Source organism: Symphodus melops (genome assembly GCF_947650265.1).
Source record: "Symphodus melops genome assembly, chromosome: 6".
In the NCBI taxonomy this organism is placed as follows: domain Eukaryota; kingdom Metazoa; phylum Chordata; class Actinopteri; order Labriformes; family Labridae; genus Symphodus; species Symphodus melops.
The window spans coordinates 27,620,532-27,644,329 of NC_136696.1; the positions used below are offsets into that span (position 1 = coordinate 27,620,532).

General features: G+C 45.7%; 1 protein-coding gene across 1 annotated transcript in view; it reads left to right on the forward strand.

Moving 5' to 3' along the window:
* Positions 1 to 23,798, forward strand: part of LOC306824895 (metabotropic glutamate receptor 8-like) — a 94,247-nt gene that overhangs the window by 28,270 nt on the left and 42,179 nt on the right. The window contains exon 3 of the mRNA XM_079345303.1: positions 8,301 to 8,517. Coding sequence (XP_079201429.1) covers positions 8,301 to 8,517 — 217 coding nt within the window. The remainder of the gene's footprint in view (positions 1 to 8,300; positions 8,518 to 23,798) is intronic.

Consider the following 23,798-nt stretch of genomic DNA (forward strand, 5'->3'; position numbering starts at 1 on the left):
ACTGTTTGTCTTTTATCTCTTTGGATCCTGTTTGTTCCTCTGTGCTGACTCAGCCGCGCTGTAATCCTGCCAGATACGTCTGACTTCAGACGGATACTTTCCAGCTCAGCTCTGGCCCATCTGCTCAAACCGAGAAGAGAAATCAGAGTTTTCAAACCGTTGGATTTGATGTTTCACTGAGGACACCTTTTAACTTTCCACGTACAGGTTCGGGAGAGGTCCTAAAAAAAGATTTGTGTTGGGGCTCTGGTGGCCTAGAGGTTAGTTTGCACGCCTCACGTTCGGTGGCTGTAGTCCTCGAGGCGGCCCAGGTTTGAATCCGACCTGTGGTTTCCTTCCTTCATGTCATCCCTTCTCTCTCTCTCTCTCTCTAAGGACATCTTAGTTTGTTAGCTTGATGCTAACACATTCTGGAAATGTCCATTACTGGGTTCACAGAGTTAGCATCGTGATCGCAGCATCGTGATATTAGCTTAAAAAAATGACACTGTTGAAGGTGTCGAAGCTGCCCAAAACACGTCTGTGAGGTTTTGATTGTGTAAGTGCGGTCACGACTGCGACACTAATCTAAAGACATGAGCAGAATAAAAATCAATGTTTATTTAATTTCCAACATGTAGAAATAAAAATGGAAGAAAAAAGAAAAAATGTAAAAAAAGTATGATGGACAAACAATGAATGAGATCAAACATGTTCTCAAATACTTTCTATATAACTGTAATGTTCATGTATATTTAATCCCAACCCGTCTCCATTCATTCAGATTCATTGTATTAGTAAGTTAGTGTAAGAGAGAGTTTCTCACTCGACGGTGCGAGTATCAAACAGTCCCGCGGGATAAGAGCTGAGCTGTGTAAGCTCTGCTGAGTGATCAGAAGACTGTACACAGGTCGGATTCCTCCGCAGATAACAGGCGGGGAGCGTTTGAGGCTCGGCAGCAGCATCTGGGTCATCCCCTGTTTGAGGCCCGGCTCTGTTAAAGTGGGACAGCCCAGATAAATAACATGTACAAAAATATACTTACAATGCAGAAAAGGCTGCCGGGGCCTGCTTCTGCTGTCAGCTGCTGACAGAGAGAGATTTCTCTGCTGGTTATTCCCCGTCGACTCCACAGAGAGAGAGAGAGAGAGAGAGAGATTCTCTCTCTTCTCATCACTCAAAGTTTCTCATTTTATTGTTTTAAAAGTCGATTTGAAAATAATGTTGGATTCTTATAATCGTCTGACGTGATGTTGAAGAGGTACAGGATGACAGGACTGAACACGGGCTGCAGCCTGATGGCGCCCTCCATGTGAACGCCAGCACCGGGAGCACGCAGCGACGTCACAGAGGATGGAGGTCGAGCCACGTGCACGTTGGGTCAGAACAAACATGCTTCTGCTGGAAGCTCAGGGAGAGAGAGAGCGTCGCATTGCATCATGGGATGCACGTTTGGTTCACAGCTGCATCCGCTTCAAAATCTACAATCACCAAAGAGGAAACCTTTCTCACCCCAGTCATGATTCCATCAATGCATAAAACCTTTATAAATACATGATTTAAATTCTATTTCCATTAATGTTATGAAATATTAAATCTACACTTCAAAAGCGTATTTTAAGATATCGGAGCAGCTCGTCAGTTCGCCGTCCACAGAGGCCGCCGCGTCTCCTCGCTGGGAATTAATTAGACCTGCAAAACAGCTGTTCACAAATTCAATCCACGCAAGTCTCTTCACGTCCTCCTCCAGCCTCACTCCACTCCACGCTGTCTGAGGGCGACACACACCCACGCAGGTACTTTCCACATGGCACTGTTTCATATCCATAATGCAGCAGCTCCTCTCCACACTCCAGCGAGCTGATGATGGCTGAACACGAGTGTGGAGAGAAATGTTTCAGAGCGTCCTTAAAGTTGAGTACTTTATGTAATCCCGAGGGAGGCGACGAGGAGGAGGAGGAGGAGGGGGGGGGTTAGGATCTGACATTCAAAGATGGTTTATTTGTTTGCACACTCAGCGGCCAGCTGAGTGGAGGCATGGTGTGCTCGCCTGGCTCCGGCTCCTCCGTGCTGACACCAGGTGAACGCTGCCGTCCGTCCACTGCTGCTGCTGCTGCTGCCTTTTTTTTTTTTCGGAGGCCAAAAAGCCAGCTGGCTGCGTCAGGACCAGCTGGCTGTGAAGCCTGAGCCAGCAGCAGGACGGACATGTTTTCACACGGTGTCCTCGGGGCTCGGGCGGGTCTCAGACCGGACTGGACGGAGCTCAGAAAGTCAGCAGGAGGACGCGTCAGTGTATCGATTTCTGGCTGCCGGCTGCTTTGTTTCTGAGATGAATAATGTTGGCAGCGAGCTGCGTCCGACTGAGGACAGGTCTGAGTTATTTATAAGGGAATATAATATCCGTGCATTTGTTCGGGTATGAGACTGTAAAAGCTTTTTTTAGCAGTTTGGAGGGCAGCTGTGTAATCACGCACCAAACGGCAGACAGTGAATCCTGATAATCCTCTTCAGCATCTTTACAAACATCTCACCATGTTCACCCTCAACTTTCACAACTTCAGAGTCTCCATCTGTCAGGCTGCAGACGACTTGTTCAGAAAGCTCTTCTCATGTGTTTTGAAAGAGAAAGCGCAAGTTGAACTTTTCTCCTGAATCGATCCGTTTTAAATTGGAACACGTGAGAGTTTATCGGAGACTTGCTTCTGGTGTTGTGTTTTTTTTAACTCTGAACCTCCGCTCTAATTATTCCCCCCGCGGTCCATCTGATGGAGCTCCACAAACTCAACACTCGTGCTCCCCTTATAAAGATAAAAGCCAAATGAGATTTCAGACACTTTCATTGACGTGTGTCTTCATTAGCCAGACCACAGATCTGATTAGCTCTCTGCTTCCTGGGCTTCACGCCGATCCGCGGGGAGGCGACGTGATTGGACGAGACGAGATGAGATTGAACTGAGCAGTGAGACAACAGATGCAGTTTGGCTGAAATGCAAAGAGTGCAGAGAAACGTAATTACATGCATAGTGTGGATAGAGAATAATCAGTGAAGTGTGATTGTAAAGAATGAGCCCGACTTCAAACAACAGCTCTGACTCACTGTGTTTATTACAGACAGAGATGTAATGTGTGAGTCCTGCTGGCTGTGTTGTTGTCACAGCTGGGTTTACATGGACGGCTGTTTCAGTCTTTTGTTCTGGGTCATCAGAATCAGCTTTATTGTGCAGGCATGTTGATCTCTCTGTACAATGGAAACATGAAATATGAACTCAAAGTACAAACAGGTAATTGTAGACTAAGGAGAACATGAGGAGAAAAACGGTTTCAGAGCCAATTGCTGGTTTTTATATGATTACGGGGGAAGGGGGCGGATGCAAAAACTATCTGATTGCATTGATTGGTTTAGTAAGTTATAAAGGTTGAAATGTCTGTAATATGAGCGTGAGCTTTCAAAGAACAAAGTGTTCCTCGATTCTGTTCAGAAGTAAAAACGAGTCGTTCAGGGCGCCAAATCAAATCTGACGTGTGAAGGGAGGAGCAATCGTCCCGTGTGGCTGTGGAGGTCATGTTGAAATGAGACATGAGTGTTTGTTAAAGTGCATGCGACACTGTAGGCCTCTGGATGTGTGTGTGTGTGTGTGTGTGTGTGTGTGTGTGTGTGTGTGTCGTCTGAGGAAGACGGCGAGTCGCTTCAGACGCGTTCAAGAAAAAACAAACAGGTGGATTTTCTTCCTTCTGATGCTGACGGAGGATTTCTTCTTCTCTCCTCGTAACACTGAACTCTGTTTCACCTCTCTCTCTCTCAACTCAGAGACTCAGAAGACGTGTGTGTGTGTGTGTGTGTGTGTGTGTGTGTGTGTGTGTGTGCGCGCGCTCTGTGTGTGTGTTGTGACAGGCTTTATATCACTGAAATGCTTCAATAAGAGATTGACACTTTTTTCCTTTTTTTTTTTTTTTAATTCAAACACTGCGTGTGCTCAGCTGCTGAATGAAAGATGTCGACCAATCAGAGCAGCTCTTGCGGCGTTGGATCCGGAGAGCCTCGTTGTTGACGTTACAGCGCCGTGCTTCACATAAATCATTCACGTGCCACTGGCCCTGACATTTTCATATCTGTTCATCCATGTAATTATTTTTTCACCAGTCGTGGCGTTCGCGTCTCCGGAGGTGAGACTGCTCACAGCGTCACACTGAAACATATTTAACGATGTAATCAAACCAAAAGTTTGACTCTCACTGGAATAAAAAGAATCTCAGGTCTGGGTAATTATCGACAGGAAACACGTCCAGCGTCTTTACGTCCGGTTCATGGTCGCTTCTAGAATCTTCCTCATAGCTAAACAGGAAGTTTGTTCGGTGGGACTTTACTAAGCAGAAGTCTGAGGTTCACCTTCTTATACTACGTTTACACCAAGCTAAAACATAAGACAAAAACTTTAAAAAACAGACGATGCATGTGGACGTCAATAACAAACAAAATATGTTCTGCCTGTGTTTACATTCAGAAACAGTTTAAATGTGCTTCAAAACGCACTTCTGCTGTTACGTGTGGATGAAGTTTTTCTAAAAACGAGGTCGTGTGTACGTACGTTTTTTTTTCTAGACGGAGGCGGCAGGATATTCGTTTTTACAAAAACCCGGCGACGTGCAGAAGGCCTCAGTTTGCTTTTTAAAAGAAGCTGATCTGTCCTGTTGCTTCTCTTCTTCTCTGCAGCTCGGCTAACAGTGACATCACTCGGTGCCTTAAACGTCTCCACTCTGGGTCTGCAGCTTCATTAATCAGCCTCACGTCGAGCTGAGAGACGCTTTTCATTCAGCGTGCACGCTGCAAATTATAAACCAAACACGTGGAGTAAACTCCGAGTGCATCTCTGGTTTCATTAAAGGAGACTGTGCTGCCTTCATTTCTTCATCTCAGTGTGTCAGTGAGTCACTGTGCCTGCAGGAAGTGAAAGGCAGCGTGGACAGCGGGAGTCACGGAGGATTTTATACCTGCAGGCGAAGCTGTTTATTGTGCGGGGAGAAAAAGAGAGATGACAGTAAACAGAGGTTTACTTTGAAGAAGACAATCAGAGCGCGCGCTGAACGATGATGGACGTGTGCTGTCACCACAGATGGATTTCCTTCTTTCGGAGTTCAGTCGAGCGGGAAGCTGGAGGCCGTCTCAGGATGACGAGCATCCGTCACTGTCACAGCAACGCCCTGAGACGGCAGAAAACAGACAGACGTGTCCTCCCAAGGAAAGACGCGCTAACACAGCCACTCAGAATTATCTGTCCTCGGTGCGAGAGCCTGTCTGATGCAGCGGCGGTCGGTCGGGGCTCAGCCGGATAAAGCAAAGGTCCAGTGTTGAGGGTGATGAGCGCTGTCAGGGCGCCATCTATCACCCGCCCGCCCCCCGCCAGCAGAGAGTCCATCAGCTGCTGATGTCACGTCACAGCGGGTCCACAATCAGCTCCAGAGCGCTTCAGCTTTTGTCCCACTGAGACCTCCAGCTTACGTCCTCAAAACGGCTACCTCTTCAGACGTCACGCTGCAGAAACACACACACACACACACACACACACACACACACACACACACACACACACACACACACTGTCCCTTTAAATCAGCCGATAAAAAGTGAACCCAAGAAGCAAAACGTCTCAGCTCAGACTCAAGAGAGAAGGATCCATGTCAGCAAAGTGGCTCTTTAACCTCCGCTGTGGAAAAACATGAAGCCGATGCAAAAGTGCAAGAAATGCTGCAGTTCCTTGAGTGTCCACTAGAGGCTGCTTTCAGTCTTTACAGTTTGGTACAGAAGATTAAAGGATGGGTTTATGTCGTGTGTGGCTCGGCACGCCGGTGGATGTTTAAAAAAATAATTCACCCATTTTGATTTATGAAGGATTCACTGATGGGCGGGGCGTCAGACCTTAAGGCCCCCTGGTGTTCGATCATAGTTAGTTAGAGACAGTAATACCAACGCGGTGAACGCCATCGATCTCGTTAACTTTACTTTTTCTTTAAAAAAACGTTAATGGAGCATCGACGGCTAAATTAAAAGGTTTATATTCGTTTAACAGAAGCCTAATTTTTTTCTTCCCTGGGATTTTTTTCAAGCTGTTGATTGCACTCATGTGAGGTTGATCATATACAGTGTGAGAATCAATCCGACCTATACGCTGTTTATTTCAGCGTCACTGATGTATCTGATGACTGAGGAGCATCTCGTGTTTCGACTCCTCGGACTTTATTTAAAACAACACGACAGGTTCTCACCTTTACCTGCTGCAGTGTGTGTGTGTGTGTGTGTGTGTGTGTGTGTGTGTGTGTGTGTGTGTGTGTGTGTGTGTGTGTGTGTGTGTGTGTGTGTGTGTGTGTGTGTGTGTGTGTGTGTGTGTGTGTGTGTGTGTGTGTGTGTGTGTGTGTGTGTGTGTGTGTGTGTGGCGTGCTGATCAGCAGGGGGTCCAATTAAGCCACTGATTAAAATTGCAGTCCTCCAGTGGAGGCAGGGACACTTCAGAAAGCAGCAGCGGGGCACACGTTTGATATCTGGCGGTTAAACTGCACATGAGAGCTGTGTGTGGCTGCATCTCGTTTCACGGCGCCCGCGCTGCTCGGTGACTTGAGGATGAAGATTTTCTTACAGTTCCACCTACAGAAGCCCTGAGCGACAACACACCAGATAACAAACCTGTTGATAGACAACATGTGAGACCTGAGGCGGAAGGACGGCTAACATCATCATCCTGTGAACGGACGCCACACCTGCTGTTTGCAGAAACAAATTCACAGACGGCATATCTCACCTTCCCCCCTCGTGTGAAGAAGAAGAAGAAGAAGAAGAAACAAACATGGAGGACGATCAACATGGTCAGCTGGCTCTCCTGTTGTGTTCTGCAGGGAAAAACAGACAACAATAAAAACAACAGGGATGAGAAGACGGACTACGAGAGGGACACAACGTCTGATTGGTGACATCGTCCAAGAAGTCGCTCAGGCTGTGTTGTGTGGAAAACAAGGCGGCGCTCCTCTCTGATGGTTAAACCTGCGGCGCTGCGATAGCGTCCGCTCTGGACAGCTCTGTATTTACAGTAAAGCCGTTTAATTTGCAGCCTGTCCGTCTGATGGACGTCTGAGGCGTCCGGTGGTGACGGGCCCGACACGCCGCCCTTTGACTGAAGTGAAATCAATCAGGCCTTCAACGCGTCTCTAAAGGAGCATTATCCAGCTGGGCCGGGCCTGTCGGGCCTGTCTGCTGCACGATCTATGGCCTGATCCGTCCTCTCTCATTCACACGGCACAGATCGCTAACTCACCCCTGACAAGAAAGCCGAACAGCAGGAAGCAGAGGAAGGTCAGCATTTAAGGTCCAGACTGGATCGCTTTAAATCTCCACAATTCTACAGCCAGATGTGCGATCTTAAATCTGATGCCTAAAACACCAGATAGATGATCGATACGTTATCGATCCTGGGGGAAATTCAAGCTCATTTAAGTCTGAAAGACAAGAAAAATGACAACAATTCTGTCAGTAATAAATAAAATAATAATAGAATAATAATAAATAAATGAATAATAATAAAATAATAATAATAAACAAATAATAAAATAATAATAAAATAATAATAAATAAATAATAAAATAATAATAAATAAACAATTAATAACTAAATAATAATAATAAAACAATAAATTAATAAATTAATAATAATAATAATAAAAAGTGAATGTTTCACATCAATGATTTTATAAAAAAAATCCCGCTGCCCCACGAGAGTATTAGCGCAGAAATCATGAGCTTTGGTCATGCACTGGTTGCAAAGTACTACATAGTACATGAATGCATCATGAGGGGGGGTCTCACCTGAAAGGGGTCCGTGGTCTACAAAAGTGTGAGAAGCCCTGCTGTACGGAGAGGTCATTAAAGTCAGAATCCACGAAAGTGTGAGTGACGAGAAGTTTAAACTAAACAACAGATCGTCCTTCAAAGATTTTCTTCGTGTTTTGGCGTTCGGATGCTTCACGTCGGTAAAGTCTGAGGAGGCGAGGATGCTAACGTGCCTCTGAGCAATCATCAACAGAAGATGACTCTGACTGAATCCCCTCCCTTTAACAACAACTGTTAATTAAACTATTTTTGTGATTCTGATTTTTATTTATTTTTTATTTAAATTTCAGGTTTTAACTTGAGAGGTTTTTTTTATGCGTCTGGCACGACGCTGTACCCAACTTCTCTCCTCGTTTCTTACATAAATAATCGTGTATCTCCATGTGTGGTGGCGTGTCGACCTCCTGAGCGTGCCGTTGAATCAGACTAACATGGCTGTGTCTCCACAGATCCCTCAGATCAGCTACGCCTCGACGGCGCCGGAGCTCAGCGACAACACGCGCTACGACTTCTTCTCCCGCGTGGTTCCTCCGGACTCCTACCAGGCTCAGGCCATGCTGGACATCGTCACGGCGATGGGCTGGAACTACGTGTCCACGCTGGCCTCCGAAGGAAACTACGGAGAGAGCGGCGTGGAGGCCTTCGTCCAGATCTCCAGAGAGTCAGGTAAGGGAAACGGATGGAGCGAGTTTGTCTCGTTCTGGAGGTCAGAGGAGAGGAACGGCGTGCGGCGGGGGGTTTACGCTGCAGGTTGTTACAGCGGCTGTCTTCTGGCTCGCCGGGCGTTGATGAGAGAACAAGAGGAGAGGTCGTGTAATTGACTCTGGATGTAATTAAAGCAGAAAGTCCTCGCTGTTTTCTCCTCGGCCGGTCACTGTGAGGCAATCAGTCCTCGCTGTCGCTGATTAAAATGTAATCGCTCCCAGACGAACGCCGACATTAATTAGATTGTAAGAGCCGTGTTGAAATTCATCAGCGGAAACAGATATGTGTAGTGTGTGTGCGTGTGTGTGTGTGTGTGTGTGTGTGTGTGTGCGTGTGCGTGGAGTTAAGGTTCGGTCTTCTCCTTGTAACATGATAAACTTCGCCTGGAGAACAAAAGAGGATTTTCAACTTTGAGGCCGTTTTTATAAAACAAACATTCGACACGCCGAAACGACTTTTAGAGATTTTAAATTCCGTAACCAAGACAACACAACAGATAATCTGTGTGCCAGCGCACAGAGAGGTGACTTTCAGGAAACTCTTCCCCGAGCTTTGACAGAGTGAACGACGAGTTGCACTTCACTTCATCGACCATTGACAGAAACATGGAGCCTCAGCGGGATGTGACATAAACCACAAGAGACCTCTAGTGGACACTCGAGGAACAGCAGGTTTTGAAGCTTCATCTGAGAGAAGCTCACAAGCTACCCGACAGCACACGAAGAGTTAAAAATACAAAACGCACACTGTAAAAAAAACTGATTTGTTTAAATGAAGTCACCTTTAAGAGCAGCTTCATTTTTAGTGATTAAGACTGAAGGTTGATCATATACAGTGTGAGAATCAATCCGACCTATACGCTGTTTATTTCAGCGTCACTGATGTATCTGATGACTGAGGAGCATCTCGTGTTTCGACTCCTCGGACTTTATTTAAAACAACACGACAGGTTCTCACCTTTACCTGCTGCAGTGTGTGTGTGTGTGTGTGTGTGTGTGTGTGTGTGTGTGTGTGAGCGGCGGCAGCAGCAGCTGTAACCATGAAGAGTCGCCGCCGCGTTTAAACGTGTCACATTAATAAGGAGACGCTGCGAGCGTGTGCGGAGAGCAGCTGGAGCTCCTCAGTGGGATCAATGAGCTTTCATCTCTGCCGCCGCCACCGCTGTTGTTGTCTGCACACACACACACACACACACACACACACACACACACACACACACACACACACACACACACACACACACACACACACACACACACACACAGACCTGCTGCACACATGGAAGAGGCTCATTAGCAGCCTGAGTATGTATTTATATCAACAGGAAGGAGGTCTGACTCGGTGGAATCTCGGCGCTCGCCGAGGAGAACCTGTGTGATCAGACGGCGTATCGATCGGAGCTGAAGGCTGATTAGCTTTCCTGGATTTAATGCTCTTATCTTAATTATTGAACCCAGCAGAAGGTGATCTATTAGTGTTATTTCTCATTTAGTTCAGCTAACGGCCTGGTGTGAATGTTGTTTCACTTAAACACACTTCACTCCTCAGAGGGCGAGTTCACGTGTAGAAGTCAAATCTGCTGCGGTTCTTACGCACAACCGTGTGGAGAGTTCACAGAGTGTGATCCGTCTGCTCTACGGGGAGGGGGGGATGCCTTGTTGATGCCAGAGGTCAAAGGTCAGACCTAATAAGGCGGCTGATGAGTGAAGCTCTTTGACATGGGGAGAACATAATAGTTCTGGTGTAGCTGAAAGGACGTTAGCTAATCTCTGCTGTGAGAGGTCCAATAACACACCTGGATGTTTGAAAGACTGGAGGCTTGTTTCTGAGATTGATTTTCAGTCAGCTCTCTTTTAAGTGCCGTGCAGTTTAATCACAAGTCGAGGTCTTAAGATTCCTCAATACTGTGTTAGCTGTCTCAAGGTCCTTCAGTTAATACAAATGTCTGACTGATGGGAGGAAGAGGAGGAAGAGTGTAGGAAACAAGGAGACGGGCTAGAGAATGAGACAGGAAAGGATGCAAACAGAAAAGAGAGGAGGGAGGACACGAGGATAGGAGGCTGGAGTAAAAGGATTTGATGGGTAAGTAAAGGACGGGAAGAAGAAGAACGAGGTTGTGGAGAATAAAGACAAAAGTTGGAGTAGAGAAGGAAAGGTAATGAAGGATAGGGAGAAGGACATAGTGCAAGGAGAGGAGGAAACAAGGACGAGTAGAGAAGGACGAAGAGAGAAGAGAGAATGAAGGTAGCTGGATGCATAGTTATGCTGGAGAGGAGGTAGGAAAGGAGAAGCAGCAGGTGAAGGAGAGGAAGGAGGAAGTGCTTTCTCCTGATGATGTCATCGTCCTGGCGCGAGGATCCAGCTGTTCGGACGCGTGACAGATGTTCCTGAAGTGGAAGTGAGCTGCAGCCCGACAGAGACCTGAGCTAATCGCCGCAACACAACAGAGCATCACCGCCGCCCCCAGTATCCCGTCTCCATGGCAACAGCTGCAGATCTCCCCTGCAGCACGCTGACAGGCTCACACACACACACACACACACACACACACACACACAGAATGAAAATGGTCATCTCCAACGATGATTTGAACCCCGTCAGCAGGTCCAGGTGTGTTCACCTGCGGGGGGGGTGGAGCTCTGGCACAGCTGGCAGGTGGCCTTCTGTTATGTCATCAGCTGGTCCTCGGGTCGTTGACTTCATAGTGACATCATCATCGGTGCAGCGTCAGGTTACAAACAGGAAGTTGATCGGGTTTAAGAAAAGACGAGCTACATTGTTTCATTGAAACTAAAGATTAGCCAATGAGGGGTGAGCAGGAAGTCTTGTTTTGTTGCTGGCTGATGTTGCTGATTCTGATTGGCTCCTGATGAGCTTAGTCTCGTCGGTGCTCGTCTCTCTTCATCCTGCAGATGTTAATCGTGTCCTCTGAGCGTCTCTGTGTCTCTCTGCTGATCCTCCGGCTTCATAATGGATTTGAGACACCAGGAGCTGAACTCAGCAGCGGCAGCAGCTAAAAAGTCTGGATGCTAACAGCAGACTTCCTCTCCTCGTGTTTCTGCGACGAGCAGCGTTTCCCAGACAGCCAAGTCACCGACCTCTCCGACAGCTCCCCGTTACAAGAGCGTTTACAGAATCACTGAAAATCATATTTTTTTTCTCTCTTAGATCAGAGTTCACAAACATTTTGTCAGAAATATCACCGAGTGTTTTTGTGCTGCTCTGCTCGGCTCTTTAATCCCATTACGCAGAGATTAAACATCCTTCTTGTCTGTTTGCCTTTGAAGTGTTTGAACTCTCTGCATCAGCTGCAGGCTCTTCCTCCTCTGAGGCCTGAACTCGACCTCCTGCACGCTCAGCTGATCCACACACACACACACACACACACACTCTGCTGCTTTTCATGTTTTACGCTGGGTGAAATATCACGGGCAGGACGCAGAGAAATGTGACATTTTCTGACCTGTCATTCTGTCGCCTGGGATGGACTGTGTGTGTGTGTGTGTGTGTGTGTGTGTGTGTGTGTGTGTGTGTGTGTGTGTGTGTGTGTGTGTGTGTGTGTGTGTGTGTGTGTGTGTGTGTGTGTTCAGGCAGATAAGAGAAGAAAGTGAAAGTGTATCTCGCCTCTTTGAACAACATCTCACTTCCTCTGCTGAAGCAGTGGTCGGCGTCTTGTTGTTTACTTCCTTTGCTTTTGTTTTTACAGCCTGACAGGAAGCTCGGAGAAGCAGGAATGGCGTCGGAGTTTCGAGACGTCTCGATTGTTTAATCTGCAGTCACGTGCTGATATCTATTAAGAGTTATTGATTAGAGATCAGATGTCATCAGATGAGTTTAAGGGGTCGCACTGTGACCACTGCGTTCTGACGCTCGTCCTCTTCACCTGCTCTATTTTCCGGTGTACAGCCAAAGCACGGCGTGTCCAAAGTGCGGCCCGGGGGCCATTTGTGGCCATTCAGGGGATTTCTTGCGGCCCTTGACTTTAATCGAAGAATAGCCTAAAAAATGAGAACCCAATATTGTGTATTTAGATTATTTTTGAAGAGGTCAAAATACAAAAAGTTCCTACTAATATTTAAAATATAAAAAATAAAAAAAATAGAAACCTGTGGCCCGTGAGCGATTCTAACACGACACTTTTGGCCCACAAGAAAAAAAAGGTTTGGACACCACAGCTGTAGAGGATGTGGAGGATTTTGTTGTGGTGTAGTCAAGACCTAACTAACCGAGACCAGAGCGCTCGGAGACCAAGATAAAACCAGCTACTTAGGGATCAAGACCGAGTCAAGACCAAGAGCATAAACATGTGTGAAGAATCGTCCTCCAGTGAGCAGAGGGCGTGTGACGGGGGTCAGCCTGCGACCGACACAGGAACACATCCAGAATCTGTTTCCATGCAGGCACATTTGAACTGCACAAAGAGAAGAAAAAAAAACACTTGAATAAAAAAAGGAGTCAGAGTTTGGATTCAGGATGTTATTAAATCTCTGCTCTCACTTTGTGAAGTCGAGGAAAGCGCGGCGAGGAGAGCAGCGGGAGCCCCACTGCTTGAAAAATGGCTTAAGGAAACATTCAGGGACCCGCTGTCAGCTGGGAAAAAACAGCTCTGGCGGAAGTCTTTTTCTCTCTATAACTGGATCCCGCTGTGAACGCTGCGCTCACAGTTTGTGCTCTGAAACAGGAGGGGGGCGAGTTAGTGAGGTGAACGAGCCGCTGGAGAGAAACAGAGAGAGGAGGATGTGAGATCTTATTTCACACTCCTGGGTCTGTTTCTCCGTCCCTATTATCATTATTAATATTAATCATCAAGCTCATTACTCCTGCAGGGACCCGTCCAGAGTCTATGTGACCCCCGGGGTCATGACCTTTGTCTTGAACTCTCATTCTCTTCAGTAAAAAAAGAAAACAATATGACGAGCGTTGAAGCGGAGCAAACACACTCATAGCACCCAGACGTTGTAATTACTGATGGTAACGTCCGTGAGCCGCCTCTTTGTGTAGCTCCCCGTCTTCTTGTAATATTGTCGCACAGTTTTTAAGTCTCGTCTGTCATCTTCTCACCTCTTTTCATTTTCTGTCTTGAAGACAAAATGCTTCCACACCTCCGATTTAAAAAAACAAAAACAAAAAAAACGTTGGAGTTTCTTTAATTTCTAAATCTCGCTCTGCAGCTGCTGACGCTCACCGTGTTTATTCAGAGTGCTGATATCGACACATTTATCACGATTCATCCTTACGATCCTTATTGAGCATGCATGAAGCTTCCTTCTCTTCATGTCTGTCTGTTTGATTCTCACCAATCTGCTGCGTTTCAGATGTTTGCTCGTTGAATCAAACCCGGCTGAGTTGCTGTCGCTGTCCGTGGTGCTGATCAGAGGCCGGTCTGGATCACAGCTTCACTTCATGTTTTCTCTGCATGTTGACATTAAAGCACCTGTTGAGGGACGATCCGGAATGGCCGTCTCTTTGTCCGCCTGTCTTTGTGTCTGTTTAAGGTCAAAGTGGGAGGGCCCGATGAAATGTATTTTTGCAGCACAGTCCTGAACTTTCCGCTGCAGCGCTCAGTGTCTCTGTTCCTCCTCAAGAGGAGGACAGACGATAGATTGAAAGTTGATACTTTGATGAGGAACATTCAGCTCCTCTTTAAGTTTTCTGCAGCTTCCTTCAGAATGGAAACATGACGGTCGGACGTATCAGGGACGTCAAAGATCAGAGGTGTAATGCGTTATACGTACGTCTATGTACTGTAGGGTGTGTTGTGTTTACATGTATGGATATGGATGAGTAGCTATTTGGTGGTATGGCGTGTTAGTCCATGTTCTCTTTGAAAAAGCAGAAAAATATGTTTTTTAAAAACTTAATTCAGTCGGAGTAAAACCTGGACACGTCGTCGTCAGAGGAGCAGCCCGCCCACCGGCACTCCTGGATGTTCCCAGCAGGAGCGATGGGCCGACAGCGAGCTGACTCCTGTTTGAACTCCTCTCTGACTGAGCGTCTGCCTGCCGCCTCTCGGAGCTAAATCCTGCTCTCACAGCGCTTTATTACCCGCTCATGTCTGAAAGCCTGCCACTGTTTGTCAGGGAGCAGCCTCTGGTTTGTTTGTTTGTCTCTTCAGTGATATTTGTGGTCGCCCCGAGCGTGACAGGAGAAGATCTACGAGGACTCGAGTAGTTTACAACCTCGAAAAAAAACAAACCTAAAAAACATGAGAATTCATCTGTTAGACGACCTGCTTCCACGGTCAGACACATACTGGGACTTCATCTCCTCATCTCTTCAGCTTGTGTTAACCACAGACCTTATTTCAGGCGTCTAACCACAAACACATTCAAAAATCCACATTGACTTTTAGAGCTAGGAACCCATGGAGCTAAAATGCTAACTCACTTCCTTCATGAAGAAGAAACAGAACTAAACTGGCACGCTGCAGAAATGTTCCGACTGTGAGCCACGGAACATTCATGTCTTTATGGGTAAAAGAACGAGACGTTTATCGATTCATTTATCTTGTTAAAGCAGAAAACAACGTCTCAGAAGCTGGAGAATGAGAAGCATGAATACCGATCAGAGTATTAACGACTTTTTAAAGTTTGCTGAAGGCTTTTGTAGCCCTTGCACTTTAAAATGAGTTTTGAAATATTCAGGGTTTTTTTTTTTATCCCCTGGAGTTCTTCTATTCATCAGACTGAACATGTTTTATTAATTCAAACAGAACTTTATTCATACATCATGTAGGGACGACGATTCTTCAATGCCGCACTGAGGCTTAAACACTTTAAGACATTTAATAATACTTTTAATTATTTAGCGTCAAAGACAACGAAGGGTTGGGAGACCATCGCTTCAAACTGTATATCAGACAGATTTATAACATTTTCATTGGAGTGAGTGGGTTCAAAATAAATAACCTTTATAACCCTGAACACTTTTAGAGTAAGCTTTGAAATATTTATTGCGTAATCTGTGTAAACATTAAAGAAAAAAACAGTCAAGCTAAAATGGTAAAGGAGCAATATGCAAATGAGACACCTAGTGTTAAGAATGAGTACTGCAGTCCAAATTCAAAACATTGAACCAGAATCTAAACTCAGACGGAGGACTTAACCGCCAGATTCTCACTTTCCCAGATCGTGATTCTTCTCACTGGGCAGCTGTGTAAACAGTCACCACCTGGGGGAGGGGCTACTGCCCTTTGTGATGTCATGAAGGGAAAATCTCCAAACGGCCTGTTTGAGCACACATTTTCTGAAAAGTGGAGCAGGCAGAAGACGGAGAGGATGGACTTTCCTCATCATTGTGGGGTTTGTAGACAGACTAGAGACACATGTTAGAGGAACATGGAGGAGTGTGTTTTTTTTTTAATGTGACCTTTAAATGAAAATGTTGTTCCTTTTGGGAGCAGGCTCTTCTTATAAGTCAGTCCTTGTAGTTCGTTTTTTTTTTTCTTCTCGAGCCCATAAAAGCAAAACATTTAAAGTTTGCATGTCATTACTGAGGTAGTTTAAAAAAAAAAAAAAGTCTGCTGGCCTCATTGTGCTGCAGGAGTCGACAGGATCCTGAGCACTTTGCTTGTCTTTTTAGTAAATTAGAGAACGGCTGACGGCTTCTTTTACCTGCTGTCAGTGTTTCTCCTCGACTCACACCGAGTGTTTGATGTTTTAATGAAGACAAAGTGTCACAGAGAGCACTTCTTCTTCTTCTTCTTCTTCTTCTTCTTCTAAACTCTGCAGAAGATATTCCTCTCAGTCAGACAGCACTCACTCACATCCAACACATTTCTATGTGTGTGTGTGTGTGTGTGTGAGAGCGCTGCAGATTAAAAAGCAGGATGTGATGCCGTTGTATTTTCACTGACGTTCTGTCGGATCAGGGGAGAAAAAAAAAAAAAAACCTCCTCTCCTGTCCTCTTTCTTCTTCAGAAGTGTGAAAGCCTGCAGTGGATAATCTGCTTTTCTTTCTCTCGGCTGCTCATCCTCTTCTGTCTTTTTCCTTCTGTGCTTCTGTATCCCTCTGACTTACTTTCTTCTCCTCTCTCCTTTCAGACATAAGTACTGTCTGTCTCACCTCGCTTGCCTCTGTTAACTCCAGGATTTTCATTTTTTGACGTTTACTTTTGTCTGCTTCTTTTTTCTCCACGTCCTGATCGACCTCTAACGTAGCATTTTGTCCGTTGTGTTTTTTTTGGTTTTGTTTTTTTAACTCATGTTTTGTGTTTCTTTTGATTTTTCTTGGAGAGTAGAGCTGTTTCCTTCTCCGAGCTCTTGCTCTGCAGTCTGAGGAGTGGATATAAATATTTCATGGCGAGCCTTCCTCCATTCACAACAAGTTAACAGAGCAAAATCACTCCCCAGTAGCTCGTCTTTCACTCAGACAAATCTCTTATTTCACGAACGTTGAGCGAAGTTTCTTCTTTTAGGATGTTCAGTAAATCTGGAGTTTGATTTGATGAAATTTATTAGATTCTCAAGACTGTTTGCAGCAGAAGTTTCTCCACCTTCCTCGCTCATCCACGGCTGATCTTTTGAGGAATCTGAGTCAGCAGCTTGAGGCTGACGTTACCATGACAACAGGAGTCTTCAGGTAACCTTGATGGAGAGGTGATTGACGGCAACAGAGAGTGGGGGAAAAAACACGTTCTTTTCATTCACATACAACAGTGATTCCACAACATTGTGTGTGTGTGTGTGTGTGTGTGTGTGTGTGTGTGTGTGTGTGTGTTTTTTCACATCTTCCTTTTAGCCTTGAAGTCCGCGCTGAAAGACTTATAGGATTCAAACACGTGACGACAAATAACGACGTTCCTTTTAATGTGAGGAGAGCAGCAATATGACTGAAACAGCACGCCACACATTAACTGAGTCCTGACTCTAAACACCGTCCAGCTCAACAAATCTGTCGCTGTCAAACACGACTTCAGAGCAAACACGAGTGGCGTGCACTAGCTCACGCTCAAAGAGTTAGCCGTTAGCCGTTGTGAGAAGGAAACATGATAAAGTTTAATGTTCACTTACTGCTGAATGAGAGGAGCTGAGGTCCACTCCTGGAGGGGTGGCGCTCGTGCGTGTGAGTGAGGGGGCGTGGCTTTAGAGGGAGCACAGAGGGGAGGGGCCAGGTGCAGAAGGAGCACTGAGGGAATGCTACTTTCTGAATCATGCTAGTTTTCAACCCTGGCTTTAATGTCAAGATTATATAGCACAGTTCAGCCAAGCAGCGAGGAGTCCGGGGCGTCGTAGCCTTGTGGTTAATTTGTGCGCCCCATGTACAGAGGTTAAAGTCCTCGAGTGCGGACGGCCCGGGTTTGAATCCGACCTGTGGCTCCTTTCCCACCTGTCATTTTTTTTAACTTCATCTCTCTCTGTCTGAATCCTCCACCATCCTGTCTCTGCTTAAAAGCCATAAAACGCCCCAAATGAAATTTGGACCTTCAAATTCGACTTCTAATACATAATTAGTCGGTTATTGAAATTACTGCGGATGATTTAACGCTGATGTTTTCCAGCCGTTGGCGTTTTTCTTACAGCAACACTCGAATCTCCATCAAATCCTCTTCTTCTCTCTGAAGCCTCTGCAGCCGTTTGCTGACAGGAAATTATAACTCTGAGTAATCTGCAGCCTTTGGAGGCGTGCTGCTGAGAAACAATAGTGGGACAAGTATCCCACTGCGGAGCCTATTCTGTTCTTTTTGTGTACGCGAGTTCTCCGAGTGAGGGAGGGGAACCAGCAGCTGTCACTGAACACGCCATCAGCTGCAAGTCCGCCACAGGTTCAAATCCTACTCGTGGTTCCTTTTCTGCACATAATTCCCCGCTCTGTCTTTCTCCCTGATTTCCGACCCCTATCCCCCTATCCTACCTCTCTAATAAATAAAATATAAATAAATAAAACAAAATCAATCTAAATTACTACAACATCAAAAAACACTACAAAAAAATCTAAATATCTACCTTTCTGATTTTTATTTTTTATTTTTTTGGGATTATTTGTCTGGACCTTTTTGCTTACACTGGGAAGACATCGGAAGAGAGACATGGCGAGCAGAGAGCGGAGACTTGCATCAAAGAGAAAATCCCACGAGTGAAATCTGCAACCGATGCATTGAGGGGTGCAGACTGTTAAGACCAGAACCCCAGAATCAAAATGTACAATTTACAATCCGTCACCAACATGATACTAAATTCAGCTTCCAGTGTTTGGCGCTCTTGTTTATTGCATGGCCCGATCGCCCATGCAGACTGTCATTAAAAAGTTCTGACAGTGTTGGGAAATGTCACAGAGGACTTTTTTGTTTCAGCGTGTCTCATTTCAAAATCAAAAGAAGGTTTTTTTTTGCTTGATCAGCAGAGAGCGGTGACAGCTTCTCCTTGAGTTTCAACAGCACACGGATTCATTATTATGTTTTTCTTTTCTGTGACGGACACACGGAACAACCTTGAGAAGTATCATTCAGGTCCCGACTGAGTCACAGTGATGAGCTGTTGCCGAGAATTTCATCACCCTCTTCCCACTGAGAGAGGATGGAGGCACAGTGACGACCCATCAGCAGAGGCGGCCGTATTTGAAGTGAACACAGAGGCTAACAAGTGTTACAGATATGATGCTGCTGAATGCTCACAGGCTTCAAACCAAAAAAAAGAAAGACCTCTGGAAGACCACGTTTGACAGGAACCGGAATCAGTTTATTTCATGTTTTATCTGTCATGACATGTTGGCGAAGGAATTTAACCTGACCTGACCTGCACGCCTCAAACAACAGAAGGATGTTTGCACTAGTTTTTCAGAGTAAGTCACGATAACTTCACATTACAGAGTTTTTATATCAGATTTTAGATCCAAGTTTGACCTTAATACAGGTTTAGATTTACACAAAGTTTGTTTAAAGGAGCAGTATATAACTCGGCCCCCTAGTGTTTAAAATGAGTACTGCAGTCTAAACTCTAATCATCACAGAGAGCTGGCTCCGCCCCCTCCAGAGCATCCAGGAGCAGAATCTAAAGTTAGAAGGAGGACATACTGGCTGCTGCATTGTTGTCAGAGAAGCTTCAACACAGCATGTTTCCTTCATGTCTGTCACTTTTATACTTGCAATCTTTTAAGTTTGTCTTTCACCAGGATGTGCTCGTGATAAGAAACTGTTTTGAATGTAATAAATGTTTCTTTTCTAAACTTTAAGTTAATTTTTTCATCGACAAATGAACACAAGTTATGTAATATGCCGACACGCAGCCTCTATTGTTCGTACGTTACAATCCTGGCGTCGACTTTTTCAGAATTTTTCCCGTCATTACGTGTCGTCTTTCTTAGCTCCACTCAGCCCACAGAGGATGCAATCTTCAGAAAATATATGGCTCAGAAGTTAATTACCTTTAAAGGCGACCTTTCTGTGTGAACAAAGACGAAAACGTTCGTGTAACAACAGCTTTTAGACCATCTATCTGGACTGCCTTTTTTCTATAGAAAACTACACAGTGAAACACAATATTGATCTCTCATTTAAAAGCCAAACCATACAGTATTGATCCCCCCCCCCCCCCCCCCTTCCCCAGTCCCGTTTCCCCTTAGTTCAGGAGTTCGCTCTGGCTCTGAGGTGTTTTATTCGTCCCATTTCCTCCAGCTTGTCAGCGGGTGAGACAGATGCAGAGGCAGTCTGGGAGAAAGAACCCGAGCCAGCAGACATATGGACCATCAGCAGCAAGCCTGCTCACCTCCTTATTTGCTTCAGCACTCATATAATGACACTCTAAATGAGCCCGTCAGAGCTTTTATGTGAGGAAAAGTGAACTTTAATGTGGGAGGGAAACTTTGCTGATTAATGTTGGAATAGATGTAAAGTTTGTCCGATCTGAAGCGGCCTTCTGCTGTCTTTAGTTTCATGTTTGAAATGCAGACTGTCTCCATCTGATGCCAAACAGTTGTTTATCTCAGTGGAGAATTTACGCTCGTGTTGTTGGACCAAAACCGATCTCTCAAGGCCACCTGTTTGAAGGTCTCTGAATCCAAGGCAGTTTTATTTGGTCTCAGACTCAGGATTTTAAATCAAGACCGTTCAATACCACAACTGATCGCCTATTTTTCCACGTTATTACTTTGATTAGAAGGAAAATCAATCTTTCTAAAAGAACGAATAACTTTAATCCAAAATGTTCGGTCGAAGTGAGTGACACGCCTTCTGCACACAAGATGAGGATTTTTCAGTGATATCGATGGTCTCATCTTGTCTTGGTCTCGGATCACTCTGATCTCGGGTATGTCTTGGTCTTGGTCTTGGTCTTGGTTTCGTCTTGTCTCGGAGCACTCTTGTCTCGGGTATGTCTTGGTCTTGGTCTTGGTCTTGGTCTCATCTTGTCTCAGTCTCGGAGCACTCCGGTCTCGGGTATGTCTTGGTCTTGGTCTTGGTCTTGGTCTCATCTTGTCTCAGAGCACTCTGGTCTCGGGTATGTCTTGGTCTTGGTCTTGGTCTTGGTTTCGTCTTGTCTCGGAGCACTCCAGTCTCGGGTATGTCTTGGTCTTGGTCTTGGTTTCGTCTTGTCTCGGAGCACTCTTGTCTCGGGTATGTCTTGGTCTTGGTCTTGGTCTTGGTCTTGGTCTCATCTTGTCTCAGAGCACTCCAGTCTCGGGTATGTCTTGGTCTTGGTCTTGGCCTTGGTCTTGGTCTTGGTCTTGGTCTTGGTCTTGGTCTTGGTTTCGTCTTGTCTCGGAGCACTCCAGTCTCGGGTATGTCTTGGTCTTGGTCTCGGTCTTGGTCTTGGTTTCATCTTGTCTCGGAGCACTCCAGTCTCGGGTATGTCTCGGTCTTGGTCTTGGTCTTGGTTTCGTCTTGTCTCGGAGCACTCTGGTCTCTGGTATGTCTTGGTCTTGGTCTTGGTTTCATCTTGTCTCGGAGCACTCCAGTCTCGGGTATGTCTCGGTCTTGGTCTCGGTCTTGTTCTTGATGCTGGCTCTGGGGTTGCTTCTATCTCCCTGCCTAATGCCTTCCATCGTAAGCACGTGGAAGGGCGGGGAGATCCCTCAGAGCCATACCGCCAAATATAGGTGAAAGTCAAAGTATTCATTTTGACAAAGTGTTCCTGACTGTGTGTTTTAGTGGCCAGCTTTCAAAGCGCTGTAAGAAAAGGAAACAAAGGGGAAACAGTTTGTCTTGGAGGAGCCGTTCACCGATCAGAGAAGCAAACTATCTTTGATGAACACAGAAACGAGGAAGGAGAATGTCGATCTCACACATGTGAACGGCTCCTGTTGATTTTATTTGTTCATGGTGAAGAATGGGAACGGGACTTTGTCCCTTTTCAAACAAGTCAAATGTATATAGGATTGAAATTGGCTTTTTGTTATTTGATAGAGATTTCAGTTATTTTTTATGTATTTTTAATCGTTGGAATGAATTAATAAATGAATCAAACTAACAAAGTGGGCTTCAGGTTTGCTGAGAGTTTAGTTTGGGTGTGTTCAGATGAGCCATTTCAACAACATCTGTTCCGGTTTGATTCATCTCTAATCTCTTTTTTTTGGTTTAGTGGGAGTTAAAGGTTAGCTCCCATCTTCACACGCTCATGTTCAGCTCCACTGAATCTTTACTGCAGGCATCCACACCTCTCTCCCTTTGGTTCGCACTTTAAGGCATGGGTGTTGCTTTGTGAACATTTGGCAGCAGTCTACTTCTGGCATTATTCAGGAGCCTCAAAACACTGTTAGCACTTTTATTAGCGGGTCAGTGGGTCCGAGCCAAAGCGTGAGCCAGAATTTTTGCTGTTCGCGCCCAGACTAAAAGAAGACCTTTTTTAAGCTGCTTCTGAAAGTGTCCCAGTTCTGGCTTCGCTTCCCTGCTGACTGGATATTTTTAGCACTGTGTGAGGCTCTTGTCCATATTCCCCTTGGTCTGATAATGTCTCACCCACTGTGAGGAAAAGTTTGACATTAAAGTAGACAGGGCGGTGCTTCTGGAGAATCTGTGTCCAGGACTTCAAAACGTTTGGATTTTTGCACATCAGCTCGAACGCGAGTCGAGAAAGAATCTCCAAATCAAGAATGTGTCGAAGAGATGTGTTGATAAAAAATGAAGGAGTTTGTGAAACATTTAAAATCTGAAGCACCTTCACCTTCTCTTTCATCTTTCCCAATAACAAAAACGTCCTGATGATATGAACTGTGACACATCATATGAAAGATGTGAATTGGATTTTGACGTCAGAGTCGACTCATTAAGAATTTTGAAGACTGCCGTGGAGACACTTTGAAGCTTCAGGCAGATTCTTGGCTTTAAGGCGGAAGCACGTCGTCGTGGGCTGTGGGCTCGTTTCATCCGGCTTTCAAGTCGACGCTGTGCATGAGTTACCCGGGAAACCTTTCATGGTCGGGCATTCGGCGGCTTGACGGCGAGGAATGAAAGAGGCGAGTGGGCACATGCGCCCCATCACTCCGAGCATTCAGAGGAAGGTTGGGTGTTACGCAGCGATAAACATGTCGCCATGGTGAACCGTTAATTGAAAAGGTCAGTGACTTTAATGATATCTGTTACTACCCATAATCCCTTTAGATGACATGCCTTTGAATGCTGTGGCGTGTTTGGTCCGCCTTTGACTTCAGCGGCTCCCCCGCTGTGACGACTTCCTCGGCCTCGCTGAAATGAGAAATGAAATCACATTATTCCCTCTCACTGGTCTGTTGTGCCTCTGACACACTTTGTTGGCGAGTGAAGGGAAAAAAGGCAAACACTTTCTCTGCTGCCGTAATTCAGAAGACATAATATGGATTCATGCATTCATGAAGTTTCCTTTTTTTTATATGTCAGACTGCCAGCGAAGATTTTAATCAGATTTAAAGAAACTCATTTATCTTTACACAACTTAAAGGCAGGGTTGGTCATTTTATTAAAAAATAGCATGATTTTAAAAGTAGCATTCCCTCAGTGCTCCTTCTGCACCCCCACGAGCAGGGAGACAGGGAGGCGTGTGATTGGTTCATCAGAGAGCAGGGAGACAGGGAGGCGTGTGATTGGTTCATCAGAGAGCAGGGAGACAGGGAGGCGTGTGATTGGTTCATCAGAGAGCAGGGAGACAGGGAGGCTTGTGATTGCTTCATCAGAGAGCAGGGAGACAGGGAGGCTGTGATTGGTTCTTCAGAGAGCAGGGAGACAGCGAGGCGTGTGATTGGTTCATCAGAGAGCAGGGAGACAGGGAGGCTGTGATTGGTTCATCAGAGAGCAGGGAGACTGTGATTGGTTCATCAGAGAGCAGGGAGACAGGGAG